A 19016-nucleotide genomic window follows, 5' to 3' on the forward strand; every position below is an offset into this window, starting at 1 on the left:
CATCCATGTACAAATCTTTGTGTGGTGACAGGTGTTCATTTCTCTTGGGTAGATACCTAGGAGTAGAATGGCTGGTCAGATGGTAACTCTATGCTTAACATTTTAAAAACTACCAAAAAGTGGCTTCATTTTACATCCCTACCAGCAATGTATGAGGATGCAGTTTCTCCACATTCTTGCCAATATTTGTCTTTTTTAAATTAAAGCCTTCTTAGAGGATATGAAAATTTTCCTCATTTTGGTTTTGGCTTGCCTTTTCCTTATGACTCATGATGTTGAACATCTTTTCACATGTCTATTAATCATTTGTATTACCTTCCTTGGTGAAATGTCTATGCAGATATTTTGCCCATTTTTAAATTGGGTTATTTGTGTATATATGAAGTGAGTTGCAAGAATTCTTTATATATTTTGGGCACAATGGGGCGCCTGGGTGGCTCAGTGGGTTAAGCCGCTGCCTTCGGCTCAGGTCATGATCTCGGGGTCCTGGGATCGAGTCCCGTATCGGGCTCTCTTCTCAGCAGGGGGCCTGCTTCCTCCACTCTCTCTCTCTCTCTCTGCCTGCCTCTCTGCCTACTTTGTGATCTCTCTCTGTCAAATAAATAAATAAATAATCTTTATATATTTTGGGCACAAATCCTTTATCAGGTATAATCTACAAATATTTTCTCCCATGCTGTAGTTTTTCTTTTCACTTTCGTAATGGTATCATCTGATACACAAAAGTTTTTAATTTTAATGAAGTCCATTTTATCTATTTTTTGGAATCACTTGTAATTGGTTTGCATGAAGATTAAATCCCACGTTTTCTTCTATGAATTACATAATTTTGTCTCTTACCTTCAGGTTTAAATCCATTTTGAGTTCCTTTTTTTTTTTAATATAAGGGTCTAAATTAATCTTTTTGCATGTGGATACCCAGTTGCTCAGGTATCATTTATTGAAAAGACTATCCTTTTCTGAACCACTGAATTACCTTGGCACCTCTGTTGAAAATCAACTGATCATACATGCAATAGTTTATTTCTGGACTCTAAAAATTCTGTTCCTTTGATTTATATGCCTATCCCATGCCTGTCTTACTATGGCTTTGCAGTAAGTTCTAAGATTTCAACTTTGTTCTTCAAAGATTGTTTTGGCTATTCTGGGGCCTTTGTATTTCCATATAAATTTTAGAATCGGCTTGCCAATTGGTCCAAAAAAGGCAGCTGGAATCTTGATAGGGATTGCACCAAACCTATAGATGAATTTGTAGAAAGTTGCCATCTTTAAAAAAAATTTGTTTGTCCTCTGTAATCTTATTTTATTTATTTTTTAAGTAAGCTCTACACCCAATGTGGGGCTTGAACTCATAACCCCAAGATCAAGAGTCACATGCTCTCCTGAACCAGCCTGGTCACCCATCTTAATGATGCTGAAGTCTTCCAATCCATGAAGATGGAATGCCTCTCCATTCATTTACATCTTCTTACATTTCTTTCAGAAATGTTTTTATAGTTTTCAGTCTACAAATCTTATACTTCTTCTGTTAAATACATTCCTAAGTGTCATTTCTTTAGATGCTATTATGAATGGAATTTTCTTCATTTTTAGATTGTTCATTGCTTGTAAGTAGAAATACAATTGATTTGTATATATTAATCTTGTATATCTTGTGACCTTGATGAACTTATTAGTTCTAGTATTTTTGTGGAATCCTTAAGATTTTCTATAAGATCATACTTGCACAAGAACATTACTTCTTTCTTTTCAATCTGGATGCCCGTTATTTTTTCTTGTCTGACTGTACTTCCAGTGCTTGTACCTCCAATACAATAATGAATAAAAGTGTTGGGAGCAGACATCCTTGCCTTGTTCCCAATCTTAGGGTGAATGTATTCAGTCTTTCAGCATTGACATGATTTTAGCCAGGGGTGCCTGGGTGGCTCAGTTGGTTAAAAGCATCAGCCTTCAGCTCAGGTCATGATCTCAGGGTCTTGGGATCAAGCCCTGCATCTTTGGGCTCCCACCTCAGTGGGAAGTCTAATTGTTCCTCTCTCTCTACCCCTACCCCCCTCGCTAGTGTGCTCTAATTAAAAAAAATATTTACAAGGGCGCCTGGGTGGCTCAGTGGGTTGAGCCGCTGCCATCGGCTCAGGTTGTGATCTCAGGATCCTGGGATCGAGTCCCGCATCGGGCTCTCTGCTCAGCAGGGAGCCTGCTCCCTCCTCTCTCTCTCTGCCTGCCTCTCTGCCTACTTATGATCTCTCTCTGTCAAATAAATAAATAAAATCTTTTAAAAAAATATTTACAAAAATGATTTTAGCCATTAATTTCTCATAGGTGTCCCTTATCAGATGTCTAGGGAATAAAAGTTCCCTATTATTCCCAGTTTTATTACAAATGGGCATTGGATTTCTGTCAAGTGCTTTTCTGCCTTTCTTGAGATGATCCTGTTTATGCATTCTGACCTTTATTAATACAACGTATTACATTAATTGATTTTTGGATTTTAAACCAATCCTCTACACCTGAAGTAAATTCTATTGTGACATATAATCCCTTATACATGATGCTAGGTTTCATCTGCTAATATTTTGTTGAGGATTTTTGTATCTATTTTTCTTCCTCTTTTTGTTTTTGAGAAATATTGGTCTGTAGCTTTTTTTTTTTTTTTTAAGATTTTATTTATTTATTTGACAGATAGAGATCACAAGTAGGCAGAGAGGCAGGCAGAGAGAGAGGGGAGAAGCAGGCTCCCTGCTGAGCAGAGAGCCCGATGTGGGGCTCGATCCCAGGACCCTAAGATCATGACCTGAGATGAAGGCAGAAGCTTTAACCCACTGAGCCACCCAGGCGCCCCTGCAGTTTTCCATTCTTATGACATTTGTCTGTTTTGGTATCAGAGTAATAATACCAGCCTCATAAAATGAGTTTGGAAGTGTTCTCTCCTCCTCTATTTTTTGGAAGAGTTTGTAAAAGATTGGTATTATTTATTCTATAAATGTTTGGTAAAATTTACCAGTGAAGACTTTTGGGACTGGGTTTTTCACTGTGGAAAGATTTTTAAATTACCAGTTCGATTTTTTTACTTGCTTTAGGTCTGTAGGTCTGTAGATTTTCTATTCGTTCTGGAATCAATTTAAGTAATTTGTGACTCTCCAGGTATCTGTTATCTAAGTTGTCTCATTTGTTGTCATAAAGTTGCTCATTGTATCCCTCTATAATCCTTTTAATCTCTGTAAGACTGATAATATCCCCTTTTGTTTTTAATTATGATTGAATGTTGAATTTTATTCCTCGATTAAAACAATCATATAGACTTCCTGTTTAATCTGTCAATGTGATGAGTTATATTAATAGAATTTCTACTGACAGGTGTGCCTGGGTGGCTCAGTCGGTTAAGTGTTTGCCTTCAGGTCAGGTCATGATCCCAGGGTCCTGGGATCGAGCCCCACATTGGGCTCCCCACTCAGAAAGGGGCCTGCTTTTCCCTTTCCCTCTGCCTGCTGCTCTCTCAGCTTGTGCACACTCTCTCTCTTTCTGTCAAATAAAATAGATTAAAAAAAAAAAAGAATTTCTATTTTAAGATTTTAAGTGACCTCTACAACCAACATAGGGCTTGAACTCACAACGCTGAGACCAACAGCTGCATGCTCTTCCGACTGAGCCAGCCAGGAACTCCAGATATATCATCTTTCCATTCCTTGAAGAAACCCAACTTGGTCATGATATTTTAATTAATATCTTACAAGTTTCAGTTTCCTTCTATTTAGAATATTTTCATCTACATTCACATTACAGATTGACCTTCCAATTTTTCTCTTCTAATATAATCTTTTTTGAGTTTATATATTAAGGTTATACTAGCTTCATACATGAGGTAAGGAGAATTCCCCTTTTTCCTGGAATGTGAACTTAATAAAATTGGAATGTTCTGTTTCTTGTACTATCTTACATAAGTCACCTGTAAAACTGACAGGCCTGCTGTGTTTTTTTTTTTTTTTTTTAAAGATTTTATTCATTTATTTGACAGGCAGAGATCACAAGTAGGCAGAGAGGCAGGCAGAAAGAGAGGAGGAAGCAGGCTCCCCACTGAGCAGGGAGCCTGACATGGGGCTTGATCCCAGGACCCTGGGATCATGACCTGAGCCGAAGGCAGTGGCTTTAACCCACTGAGCCACCCAGGCACCCTAGGCCTGCTGTTTTACTAGTAAATAAATTTTAACTGATATTTTCCATTTCCTTAATGGCTATGTCAGATGCATGTTTAGAATATTTAAATAATCAGCATGCATGAAAACGATCCAGTCAAAATTGATGCAGTTGGCAGTGTTGGAACTGAGTCCTGGAATTACTCTACTAGAAGATCTTTTTTTTTTTTTTTTAAAGATTTTATTTATTTATTTGACAGACAGAGATCACAAGTAGACGAAGAGGCAGGCAGAGAGAGAGAGAGGGAAGCAGGCTCCCTGCTGAGCAGAGAGCCCGATGTGGGACTCGATCCCAGGACCCTGAGACCATGACCTGAGCTGAAGGCAGCAGCTTAACCCACTGAGCCACCCAGGTGCCCTCTACTAGAAGATCTTTAAACTCCCATCAGCAAAGGGTGCCCCTCAGGAGTCTATAAACCAGGGGTTTGACTCTTGGCTCGTATCTTACTATCTTATTCATAGTCATGTGGGCAAATTACCCAACATTTCTGAACTTGGTTTCTTTAGCTTTCAAATGGGATAGTAATAGTAATCTAACTCATGAGGCTGTTCTCAGAATTAAATGAGATGCTGAACAACCAAAAAAAAGGGGGGGGGGGTGAAGGTGTAGTTTATGGGGGACTTTAGCTACTAGATCATAGGAAGATCTTCAGGGAGGTATCCCTAAAAGAAGGGTCTGGGTAACCAGAGGGTGCCAAGATATGACCCACCCAGGGGTGATTCAGGATAGTGGCTATTTATCATTTAACTACAGTTACAACATTTAACTTCTGTATTAACTACAGAAGTAATTTAATATCTTAGCAACTATTTCAGCTAAATCACTGCATATTAGTTAAGTATCAGTAAAGGCCACAGGTGTATTTTAGGTTTTCTATTTCTTTCTTGATCAGTTTTGCTAAAGTGTATTTTTTGAATAAACTATTTCATCAAAGTTTTCAAGTATACTGGCATAAAAGTGGCATCATACTATATATATTTTTGTTGTCTCTTTATTGTTAAGATTAGTCTTTTGTCTTATTTCTCCGGATGAATCTTACCAGAAAATTGCATATTCAATTGCCTTTTTCAAAAAGCAGGCTTTAAAAAAAACTTTATTTTCAATTTCACTAATTTCTGCTTTTATTGTTATTATTTCCATAATCTTTCATTGGGTTTACTCTTATCTTTTTCCAGTTTTTCTGAGTAAAATGCTTAGTTCACTAATTTTCAGTCATAGATTTCTCTATGACTTCTTTAATCCATGAATTACTTAGAAAGTGAGTTTATAAATCTCCAAACATGGTAACTTTTAGTTACCTGTGTTAATTAAACCATACTGAGGACAGGAAAAATTTCTGTGATAACAAATCTTTGATATTGGTTGAAACTTACTTCGTAATCTAGTACATGCTCTACTTTTGTACATATTCTAAGTCTGCTTCAGAGGATGTAATCACTATTTGTTGGGAGAATCCTAAGTATGCCTAATAAATCAGGCTTATTAAAGTAAAATCTCCTATGGTCTTACTAACTTTTTAGTCTATTTTATCTACTAGTAAACGAGAGTATAATGTTAATATTTTCTACTGAGATGGGGATTCTTACTTTTTTCTTATAATTCTGTCCAGTTTTGCTTTTTATGGTTTGAAGCTGTGTTAGTTTCATTTAATGTGTAGGTTCATTTAAGATTTCTTTTATGTTCTAGTGAAATAAACCTTTTAGTACCTTTTTTTTTTTTACCACTAATAATGCTTTATGCCTAAATTCTAATTCTGCTATTAATGTAGATATAACAGTTTTTCTTTGATTTCAATTTGCCTGTTATTTCTTCCCCATGGTTTTACTTTGACTTTCTCGTTTGCATGTTTTGAGTGTGTGTTCCTTACAAAGAACATAGTTTGGTTTTCTTTTTTAATTCGATCTAACCTTATCTATTTTTTTACTGGCTACTTCAGTCCATATATTATTTATTGTAATTATTGATATTTGGTTTTTCTGTCTACCATATTTTTCTGTTTCCCAATTTACCTCTTTTTAAAAAATGATTTTCCCCCTTCTCTGCCTATATTGGACTGATCATGTTTTCCTAGCTTTTGTCCACTAATTTAGAACTTACCATTCATATTCCTATTCTAATTTTATTTCTAAATTTTAAAAAACCCCTAAATTTTAACAGGTATGCTTGTCTTAATCTAAAGAAATATGTATATCCTCTGCTCAAGCAATATGCATAGTTAGAAATCTTTAAGCATATCCCCTTCTTCTCTTTTTATATATGACCTCTGAAAAGAATATTTCAGAAATGGTCCTGATGTATTACTGTATTGTCACTTCCCCATAGCTAACAACAAATATATTTTAATTATTTTTCAAACTTCAACTCCTTTTCTTAACTATTTCTTAATTTTTTAAAACTATTTTTTTAAAATGCATGCATACCCAGCATGCAGCCTAATGCAGGGTTTAATTAACGACCCTGAGATCAAGACCTGAGCTGAGATCAAGAGATGCTTAACCAACTGAACCATTCAGGTGCTCCAAACTCCAACTCTTTAAATAATTAATTTCTCTAGAAGGAGACATTTCACTGAAGTGTTTTACAACAGAGTCATCACTTACATTTTAGATGGGACTAGTCTACTGTGCAAAATGTTCCATGCAGGATGTTTAGAAACTCTGATCCCTGTTGACTAAATGCCAGTAGAAATCCTCTCTTCTCCTCCATAGTGACAACTAAAACTGTACCATACATTCCCACTGGGAAACATTCCCAGTGGGAAACTATTCTAATGCATGAAAAAAATATAAAAATTACAAAATAAATAGGTTTAGAATTGAAGGACTAAAGGATGAAAAACACTTGTTCCACAGAGGAAATAACAAAAATACCTTTCCTTAAATTCTTTAAGTTTAGGAAACTCATCTTACAAACCACTTTTCATCATTAACTATACTGCTTTGTTTCCTTTCCATTTAATTTTCTCCCAATTTTTTAGTTGCAGGATATGACTAAGAGGAAGTAACAAAAGATGTAATCATTTTTTATTTTTCCCGAAGTCAGGTTTTTCTCCTAAAGAGATATGAAAGCTAAGATAGAACACAGAATTTGTTTACCATTTTAACAAATATTTTGTGGGGGCCTCTGGGTGGCTCAGTCAGTTAAGCACACAACTCCTGATTTCTTAGGTCATGATCTCAGGGTTGTAAGACAGAGACGCACACCAGGTTCTATGCTCAACAGGGAGTCTGCTTGAGATTCTCTCTCTCCCTCTCCCTCTGCCACTCCCCCACCCCACATGCTTGCTGTCTCTCCCTCTCTCTGTCACATAAAGAAATCTTAAAAATTTTTTTTGTTGTTTACAATCCTAACATAGTCTCCTATTCACAAACCTGTTGGTGTCCCAAATAATGACATTTCCATCAAATCCTGATGTTACTAAGAGTCTTGTATTAGTATCATATTCGATGTTCTTCACCCAGCTAGTGTGACCATGTAAAGTGCATACTTTGGTGTTCAGTTTTCTCAGATCCCATAGTGCTATTGTAGTGTCATCAGAGCAGGTAGCAAACAGCCGGTTATCAAGAAATCTACAAAGCAGAAAAGAAAAATTGGTTTATTTCATCTCTTGTTAAAGAAAACTTAAGAAACAATCTCTATTTTACCTAATTAAGAAAACAAAAAAGAACTACAAACTGCCTGTATAAACCCAGTGATATGGATATCAATAAGAAGTAAGCATAATTCACATAATCACAGGGAAGGACAGTATGATTCAATGAGGACCACAATGTAATTTTATCCATTCGCTTTGTGTTACTGATTTTTTATTTGGAACTGGATATGGGGTGGATGTTTGAAGAACAGTGCTAGAGAGAAAGAAAAACTTTAGAATCTGTATAGGAAACATAAATGGTAAGAAACAATTTAATAGGAGACAGGAGATTCTGAAGACATAATTGCAGAGGGAGATATGTTAAGCATAAAGGGTTCGTAATTATGAGAACCAGTTACTCTGCTACAAGTAATGTCTTTCAATTTAGAACACATTTACATATAAAAATTGCTAATAAAATGCCATATTTTTAATCTATTAATTCAAAGACATTCCCTCAAAAAATCATACTTAGCAATATTTTATTAGGACCAGTTAAGATTATAAAATACACCAATAAAATACTCTCTAATTCAGACTTTTAATTATTTTACACTAATTTTCAGTCCTTAGTGAGAATATATTTTATACAAATAATTAAAAGATAACAGACCTACCAATCACTCTTGAATTTCTTTTATTTCTTTTCCCACACTTGAATTTCTGCCTAATTCAACCTTAGGATGCTTTCTCTAACATATGCTATTATATATTACTTCCTAATCTCTGGCAGAGAGAAGAAATTCCGGAACTTCTTCCAAGGTAAAATTATACTGAATTATTTTTTATCAGAAATCAACCTCAATATCCATAAATACCATAACAACCTTCTTTAAACCTAACAGTTTTAAAATTCCAGGCTGTTGTACAAGCGGTTTCTACTACTTGAAACCACTTTCCCCCTACCCCTTGACCTGACACACTTCTTTTCTTTTTATTATTATTCAGCTACCATCCGCTCCAGGAAGACTTCCTTCCCTATCCAGCCTGGGGTAGATTTACCAATCTTCGGATCTCCCAAGGTACTCTATACTTCTGTCGTAACACTTAATGTACACTGTAAGGAATATCTTCATAAGGCTATAAACTCCTTAAGACAGGGGGAATAGTATGCATAGTTCATTGTTAGATTTGTAGTTCACAACATACACAGTGCCAGGCATATAATAAGTACTCACAAATATTTATTACGTGTGAATGAGATAGGAGTTCACTGTCTAGTGGAGAAGAAATTATAAATACATAATTGTACACAATAATTGCATGGAATAAGCAAAGAAAAGGGTGGTCAGGAAATACTTTATGATGGTCGTTTGAATGGATTTTAAAAGATGAGGCAGGCATTCCCTAAGTGACCAAGGGATAAGCAAAGGTACAAAGGCAAGTAAGGGGATGGTATACTCTGAGAGGCAACAGTAGTTAGGAGTACTGTATACTGAAAAGCAGAAATAAGAGGAGAACATATCATGGATTTATTCTACTTTAAGTCCCAGTATCTTTTTTTAATTCTTTTAACATCTTTGCATTTTTAAAAAAAGAGTTTATTTGAGAAAGAGAGAGCACAAGTTGGGGGAGAGTCAAAGAGAGAGAGTGAAGCAGACTCCCCACTTGGCAAAGAGCCTGACGTGAGACTCGATGCAAGAACCCTGGGATCATGACCTGAGCCGAAGGCAGCCACTTAACCAACTGAGCAACCCAGGCAACCCTGAAAATATTTTTCAAATGGAAGGAAGTCTACCATAAAAATAACCACTGTTGGGCGCCTGGGTAGCTCAGTCATTAAGCGTCTGCCTTCAGCTCAGGTCATGATCCCAGGGTCCCGGGATCAAGCCCCACATCAGCCTCCCCGCTCAGCGGGAAGCCTGCTTCTCCTCCCACTCCCCCTGCTTGTGTTCCATTTCTCGCTGTGTCTCTCTCTGTCAAATAAGTAAATCTTAAAAAAACAAAAAAGAACAAAAAAAACTGTTATTGATAGTTAGCCTAATTCTTTTATTTCAATAATGTCATGTCATAAATATTTTGCTATGTTATTAAAGATTTATCAACAAAATCATTCTTAATGGCTAGCCACTGTATGAATGAACTGTATCTTTTTTCTGTTTTAAACTAATAAGCAACTGCTGGCAGTTTATATTGCTTCCAATTTTTTATGGCTTATACTAAAACCACAAAATGGTTTTATTTAGTGTAAAAATTTATGTAGTGTAAAAAAGTTTACACTAAAAAACACTATGATGAACAACCTAACAGCTAACTATTTATCACATCCCTTTTTACTTTTCTAAGTACATTCCCAAAAAAATGTATTGCTAAGTAAACAGGGATTTTTAAAAATGTAAGGCTTTTGATATATACAGCCAAACTACCCTCAAAAGAATATACCGATATGTAGTACCACCAACAATTAGGAGTGTCCACTTCTCCAAGCCCTGTCACACAGATATTTTTTTAATTCTGCTAAGTACCCAGAAGAAAAAAAATCTTAAGTTGAAACTTCTATTTTTAATCAAGTTGAACGTTTTTCATATTAATTAGATTATTTTCTCTTGTGAATTGCTATTCATGTTCCTTGTTGATTTTCCTACTGTTATATTTTTATTACAGTTATTCTCTTTATATTAAAGGTAATATACTTCAGTTTTTCAAAGACAGTATGTTGAATATATTTTCCATACACACTTTTATTTATATTATGTGGTTTACATATTTCTTTACTATATCAAAATCTTTACAAATCAAAATTGTCAAGTCCATTTTGCCCCCTATGGTTTTATCTTTACTGATTAGGTTTTTATTTATTTTTATTTATTATTTATTTAATTTATTTATTTGACAGAGAGATCACCAGCAGACAGAGAGGCAGGCAGAGAGAGAGAGAGGAGGAAACGGGCTCCCTGCTGAGCAGAGAACCCCATGAGAGGCTTGATCCCAGGACCCTGAGATCACAACCCGAGCTGAAGGCAGAGGCTTAACCCACTGAGCCACCCGGGCTCCCACTGATTAGGTTTTTAAAGTAAAAATATTTTAATGACTTCCTGACAGGAATTAAATGACTGAAAAAAAAAATACACAATGACAAAGGCTATTGGAAAGTCAAACTTTTAAAATAAACTGATCATCATCATAGAGCATCTTCTTACATTTAAAAAATTTAGGGAAAAATAAGGTATTTTATTTAGTTTACAGAAAATACTTAATGCACATATGGATTCAAAACCTCAGTGGCATTATACCAACTTAACCCACAGTGGTCAACCCTGAGGTTTTAGGCAAGAAAATGATATGATTAGATTAAGAGTTTCAAAAAGATCTCTGAGGTAGCTAGTTTCTAAAACTTTTGGATTTTCATAAAAAATAAAATGAAATGGGGTATCAGTTTTAAAATTTTTGTCAGTAAGGCCATTGAAAAATTACCACTGTTGCATGAAAATGGAAAAATTACCATTTTAATGTCAATAATGTACAAAGAATATAATCTTGGAATAAAAGCTAGTAATTTGAATTGAATAAATTACCTTAATGAAAAATTTAACACTTTGACTTTAGTTTTCTCATTTTGCCTCAAAGTTCACCTGTTAAAAATCTTGGTATTGAAGAATCATTGGTGAAGAGAATGGAAAATTATAGAAAACTAAGAATGCTGATTAGGAGATCAGTTAAAGCATCCACAACTGTTATCCTAAAGCAAGCAGATTCAGAGAATGTAAAGTATTAGACAAATCCTTTGAGATCTGGCTCAATCTTCTCAAATTAAAACTCAGTCTAGCCTAATAAGTTAATAACTATAAAATGTTTTTAACTCCATAGTCTAATAAACAGGAGACACTCCATCCATACTGAAATCTATGAGTTTATGAATTATAAAACTGTTCCATATGTTTCCATCAAATCCCAACATATGACTCTTAACAGTTCTGGAAAGTGGACATCTGGATAAATTGAAGTCTTCATTACCAGAGGATAATTGGTGAAAGATAACAGCAACTGAAATAGAATTTCCTTAAAATGGGTACCAACATTTCATTGTATATGGAAAGTGTTGTCTTTATCTAAAAACCGGAAGTCATAAAAATTTTTAACATTTATTTTAAATTTATATAACTATATGCAAATTCTTAGAAAGACTAAATTAAGTGTTTAGGTTTTCCTACATCATCTCTCCATTGAAATTATGACAGCAAAATACAGCACCCTTACTTCATATTTGAGCTTTGTACTATAATTAGAAAGAGAGTCATTTCTATATAAACTTCAAGGGCTTTATTCATTTTCCCAAGGGCCTTTCCTTAGTCCCATGAAATATTCACATAATTCTCTGAACTATCTATCATGTCCCCGTTTCTGTCATTTCCTTTTCTTTAACTGATAACTAGTCTAATTCTATCAGATCCTTATTTGGCAATGATTTTATATGTAATTGACCAGTTTTCTATTATTACTCTCAGGGTTTTGTGAAATTCTACATCCTTTGCAAGGTAAGAAATTTCATGTTCCTAGTGATGCAAGCACTGCATTTACATCACAGTGTTCGAAGTATATCAGTCAGGAAAAGACCAACAAAGACAGTGGGAGGGAAAAGTAGATCCTGGAATATTTAAATAGCCACTGATTTTTTAACTGCCATACCACTAAGTAAATATTCTTATGATAATCTCAAATGTCCTTGTAATTTCTAACCTGGGGGGACCCTGATTATTAAATGGACTCTTAAATCCACATACAGGACCCTCATGAATGAGAAGTAAACCTGTATAATGGGTTTAAGAATTTAAATTATGTCATATTTTCCCCTTACTTTTCCAAAGTATGAAACAATAGAAAATACTCTTCCCAACTATCAATATTTTTATTTTACAAGATAAGCAAACCTTAAAAAACTAAGAAATGAACTAGAAGACATTACTAAGTATGTGTAAAACCATTATCTAGGAAATGCATGCCCACATCTCTGAAAAAGAGAGTGAGGTGGTCTAATTGAACTGAGCATGAATTCTAGCTCTACCACTTGGTACATATTAAAGATACTGGGCAAATCTCTTTATGTGAGCTGCAATTTCTTTATTCCTTAAAGTGGGTACAATATCTGCTTCACATCAGGATACTGTGAGAATTAATACTGTATGAAAAGTGCTTCACAAAAGGTTTGGCACAAAAAGTTTTTTGACTGGCAGGCAGTCAAAAAAATGGTAGCTAATATTATTAATAAGTAATGCACACTTAAGCTCATGCCAGAGGACCCCTCAGATCCTCATGCAAAACTCTTAAGTGATATGTACTTCTAAAAAGCTTCAAAACCTGGTTTTCTAACCAACAGATAAGCAAATTCAAAACTGTAGGTGTGGGGTACTAAAGCAGACACACTGATAACAGTAAATGAGAGCTGACATTGATAAAGAAAAAATTCTAACAGCAGATTAGTCAGAGATCATTCTGAATAGGGGAAAACAACACATCTTTTCTTTTTAAGGTAAGAACATTTTAGATCATAAAATATTAAAAACACAAAGAAAACTATGAAGAATATAACAAAAACCTATGATACCCACACCACCCAACTTTATAAAATTTTAACACTTTGTTATCTTTCAGATTCTTTTGAACATTACAAACACAACTGAAGCACCCTGAATATCCCTCCCCAATCCCATTCCCCTCCCTCCCTCTCCAGAGGGAACCACTATCCAAAATTTGTTTGTCACTCCCCATGCAAGTTTTTAATACCATGAGATCTTAAGTATGTATCCATAACAATGTATAGTTTTGTTTTGCATTCAATTTATTCCATAAATACTTAATTAGCACCCGCTATGTGCTAGGCACAGTTCTAGGTGCTAGGAATAGAACAGAGAACAAATAGACAAATACATGCCCTTATCAAACGTATGTTTGCATATTTTCAGACTTTATATAAATGGTATCACACTGTATAGCTCATTCTACAATTTGCTTTTCTGGCTCAACCTTGAATTGCTGAGACATATCTCAGATGCTTCTAGTTCATTTATTTTAACTGATGTATAGTATTCCATTGTATGAGTATTCTGGAATTTATCTTCCTCTTGATGGAAGATTTATTTACAGCTTGAATTAATAATGATTCTATTACAAACCTTCTTTATAATCTCCTTATTTACATGTACTTTAATTTCTTTAAAACTGTTTGATCTTCAATTTTACCAGATATTGCTAAGATGTTCTTCAAAATAATTTCATCAATTATACTCCCTCAATGTCCAAGAGTTTCTACTTCTCAACATCTTTGCCAATACTTAGTATTTCTTGTTTATTTTTATTTGCATTTTCATAATTAGAAAGCTTGAAAAATTTTCCATATTTATTGTTCATTTTAGCTTCTCTTATATAATTCTCCACCTATTTTGCTCCAGGGTAATTGTTTTATATATTCTGCATACTAATCTTTCTTTGGCTACGTGCATTGAAAACATCTTCTTCCACCTGCCTATAGCTTATCTTCTCACACTGTTATATCTGTGGTTAGAATGAAGTTTTCAATTTTAATGCAGTTCAACTTAGCAATGCTTTAATGATCTGTGCTTTTTGTATCTTAAAAAATCCATTCTCATACTTAGAACATAAATATATTCCATATTTCTCCAATAGCTTTAATGGTTTGCTTTCCTAATTAGGTCTCTAACTTGCAGTTATTTCATATATATAATCAATTCTCTCTTTTCCATTCTCCCCACCACTGCTCTGTAATGTCCCTGCAGAGATAGATCACATTTCCATATATGCATGGGTCTGTTTCAGGAAGTTCTACTCCATTTCATTAGGCACTTAATCTATTCCTGTCCTAAGATTGTGTTTGATATCTGAAGACTACCATCTTAGCCTCCTTCAAAATTGTCTGATATTCCTGGCACTATCACATAGTGAATTTTGCTATCACATATGAATTTTTAAGTTAAAAAAAAAAACACGGTTGGTATTTTGATTAAAACTGAATTAAATTTATAGACTAATTTGGAAAGAATTGACTTATGATACCAAGTTTTCTCCCCCAGAGAAGATCTGCATTTGTTTTTGTGGGTACCTGGCAGTACTATCAACCTGGATCCAATTTAAAACTGTTGGCTACATGGTTTTGAATGTGTGAACTTGGGCGCCACACATGCATGAAGACTGACTTGCAGTTAGACACTCACTGAGGAGATTTTCTGATGCCCCTCTACCAATGTCAGTCTACATGAACAAGGTGGTATATTTCCAGATCACCTTTATGCTGTAAGGATAGCTCTTTGGAGTCCCAGCCTTATGCAGAGTTTTCTTCTTCTTCTTTTTTAAATTTCTTTTCAGTGTAACAGTATTCATTGTTTTTGTACCACACCCAGTGCTCTATGAAATCCCTGCCCTCTCTAATACCCACCACCTGGTTCCCCCAACCCCAGACCCCGCCCACCCCTTCAAAACCCTCAGATTGTTTTTCAGAGTCCATAGTCTCTCATGGTTCACCTCCCCTTCCAATTTCCCTCAACTTCCTTCTCCTCTCCATCTCCCCTTGTCCTCCATGCTATTTGTTATGCTCCACAAATAACTGAAACCATATGATAATTGACTCTCTCTGCTTGACTTAATTTCACTCAGCATAATCTCTTCCAGTCCCGTCCATGTTGTTACAAAAGTTGGGTATTCATCCTTTCTGATGGAGGCATAATACTCCATAGTGTATATGGACCACATCTTCCTTATCCATTCGTCTGTTGAAGGGCATCTTGGTTCTTTCCACAGTTTGGTGACCGTGGCCGTTGCTGCTATAAACATTGGGGTACAGATGGCTCTTCTTTTCACTACATCTGTATCTTTGGGGTAAATATCCAGGAGTGCAATTGCAGGGTCATAGAGAAGCTCTATTTTTAATTTCTTGACGAATCTCCACACTGTTTTCCAAAGTGGCTGCACCAACTTGCATTCCCACCAACAGTATAAGAGCGTTCCCCTTTCTCCACATCCTCTCCAACACATGTTGTTTCCTGTCTTGCTAATTTTGGCCATTCTAACTGGTGTGAGGTGGTATCTCAATGTGGTTTTAATTTGAATCTCCCTGATGGTTAGTGATGATGAACATTTTTTCATTTGTCTGATAGCCATTTGTAGGTCTTCATTGGAGAAGAGTCTGTTCCTATCTTCTGCCCATTTTTTAATATGATTGTCTGTTTTGTGTGTGTTGAGTTTGAGGAGTTCTTTATAGATCCTGGATATCAACCTTTTGTCTGTACTGTCATTTGCAAATATCTTCTCCCATTCCGTGGGTTGCCTCTTTGTTTTGTTGACTGTTTCCTTTGCTGTGCAGAAGCTTTTGATCTTGATGAAGTCCCAAAAGTTCATATTCGCTTTTGTTTCCTTTGCTTTTGGAGACGTATCTTGAGTTTTCTACTAGACTCCTCATTTTCAACTGGCCATAAAATTAAGTCTCCTGTCCACTATAACTCCTTATACATACTGACACATAAGCTCAAGGTCACCTGCACTTGGCTGATGCCTCCAGGGTAAAAGCTAGCTGAATACCTATTTACTACTTTGCATTCTAGCATCTACTTCATTTGTGGCCCTAGGATTTCTTTCTTTCTTATCAGTTCAATTATATATTTTTAAAAATATTTTAAAAATCTTATCCTGCATTTCTATTTTCAGGTGAAATATTGTCCAATATAGTTTAAAATCTTCCACAGCTTAATTTGTATCTACTTGATTTACTAGTTTGGGACGGAAGTGTATTAAAATCTCTCACTATAATTATAGACTTGTAATTCCGTATGTTTTGTGCTTGTTTTTGTTGCTGTTGTTGTTCTTTTAAATATGCAAATTTCAAAATATATACAAAAGTTCTTCATTATTATATATTCTTAGTTGATTTTTTCCTTTCATTAATATGTACTGTTGCACTTTATCCTTATTAAAGCCTTTAGTCTTCCATCTGTCCAATGATGATAATCTACATTAGTTTTCTTTTCCCATTTTTGGGCAGTTTCAGTTTTGGTATCTCTACAATGAATATATAGATGATTTTGGTTTTTATTCAAATTGCTGTCTCTATGTCTTTTAATGAAGAGTATCAATTCATTTATACTTACTATGAACTACTTATATACTGGGTCTATTTCTACTTCTTGTTTTCTACTTAGCATTCCTTTCCTTTGTTTTATTTATTTATAGCTGTCCCATCTTCCACTGAACTGATCATGTTTTCAGTATTCCCTCTCCCCTCTTGTACTGCTTTGGAAGTTAGCTATACACTGAATGTCTACTATTTTAGGGACCTTTAATTTAGTACTTTTTCATTGTATATATTTAATTAATTATATATTGTTCTGAAAGAGTCTGAAACTATTTCATATTTCTATCTTCTTCCTGAATATGACATGAATCTTACCATATTACACACAACCTATTTGTTGTTACTATCTAAAGCTACACAGTCCAGTTTGGTAGCCATTAGCTACATGTGGCTTTCCAATCCTTGGTATGTGGCCAGTCTGAACTGGGTTGTTCTCTAAGTGTAAAACACTGGATTTTGAAAATTTAACATTAGAAAATGAAACTAAAATATCTCAATAATTTTTTTTAATGACGACATGTTAAAATGATAATATTTTAGTCCTACTGGGATAAATAAAACATTACTAAAAATTAATTTCATGTTTTTTCCTTTTTAATGTTACTACCTGAAAATAAATCAAGACTTTAGTTTTAACTTTGTTTTAAATGTATTCCCCCAAAACCTAAATTATTATCTTTCTGCTAGTAATAATCAATAACATTTATCATTTCACCTAATTAAATTCTTAATTATGAAATAATAGTTTACCTGGATATGATATGGCATTGGACATTATTTTCCCTTAGTATTTAAGATACTACTTCAGAATCTCCTAGCATCAATTGTTGCTGATGAGAAACCTTCTGTTATAATGCTGAATTATACCTCTGTAGGTAATCTGGCTTCTAACTCTGGTGGCTTTTAAGATTTTCTCTTTACCTTTGATATTCTAGTTTTACTACAACCTGTCAAAATGTTGATTTATCTTTATTTAACCTACTTGACATTCTAGAGTTTACTTTGGTTCAAGGATTCAGGACCTTCTTTAATGCTAAAAATTCTCTACCTTTGTGTCTTCAAAAAGTAGTTCTCCACCAACCTTTGCATCTTCTTTTTCTGTAATTCTTATTATATACACACTGGAGTCTTCAATCAATCCTCTATGTATTTTAAGTACTCTTAGTATTTTTGAACCCATTAATTCTCTCATCAATGGTGTAAAGGATAAAACTGATCCCATCTTAAAGTTTTTTTATATACTAGCATATTTTTAATTTCTAAGAGTTGTAGTTGGTTCTTTTCCACAGTAATCTGCTCTTGTTTCAACTCTTTTGTTTCATAATTTTAAGTTCTCTTTAAATGGAAAGTATCAGTTAACTTATTTCTTTCAACATCCTAAAAATGCTTTAAAGTTTCTTCCAATCAATGGAATACTATGCAGCCGTTAAAAAGAATAAGATCATCCCATGGGTACTAATATGGAATGATCTCTAAATGTTATTAAATGGAAAAGCCAAAGTATATAATTGTGTGTAGAGAATGCTACCATTTATATAAAAGTGTATGTATGTGTGTGTGTATATGCTTGTACATGCATAAACTATCTCAAAAAGGATAGCAAGAAACTGGTAATAGTGGTTGCCTCTGGGGAGGGGAACTGGGTGGCTAGGGGACAGAGGTGGGAGATAGACTTACTTTTCACTGTTTACCCTTTTGTACCTTTGAATTTTGTACCACGTGCATGTATTACCTAGTCAAAAAAAAATAAATAATTTATTTTTAAAAATAGTCTTTGTTGGACTACTCCATAAAATTAATTTCATCCAGAAAATATGCTTGTTTTAGTTGCTGAATTTGTTATGATATGAATATTAAATGTCTTCATGAGTTTTAGAATTTTGGTTATAAGCTTATTTTAAGAAAGGTTTTTAATCATTTTTTTCCTCTTTCCTATTTAATGGTTTTATCATTGCCCCAACTTGGATTTCTGAACCCCTAATCCATAGTTAGGCCTTAAAATGACATTAAGGCCTTCAGTTTCATAATGATACTGGAGGTATCAGACATAAACATTCAATCACTGACTCAGTAATGGCTTCATTCAATTCCTGGCCATGGGTTGTGTCTTAA

The 19016-nt window shown here is 34.5% G+C and overlaps 1 protein-coding gene across 1 annotated transcript in view; it reads right to left on the reverse strand.

Annotated features, from left to right (window-relative positions):
- Positions 1-19016, reverse strand: part of DCAF10 (DDB1 and CUL4 associated factor 10) — a 47290-nt gene that overhangs the window by 14057 nt on the left and 14217 nt on the right. The window contains exon 3 of the mRNA XM_032306638.1: positions 7566-7763. Within this exon, the coding sequence (XP_032162529.1) occupies positions 7566-7763 (198 nt within the window). The remainder of the gene's footprint in view (positions 1-7565; positions 7764-19016) is intronic.

This window comes from Mustela erminea, chromosome 12 (assembly GCF_009829155.1).
Source record: "Mustela erminea isolate mMusErm1 chromosome 12, mMusErm1.Pri, whole genome shotgun sequence".
Classification (NCBI taxonomy): Eukaryota; Metazoa; Chordata; class Mammalia; order Carnivora; family Mustelidae; genus Mustela; species Mustela erminea.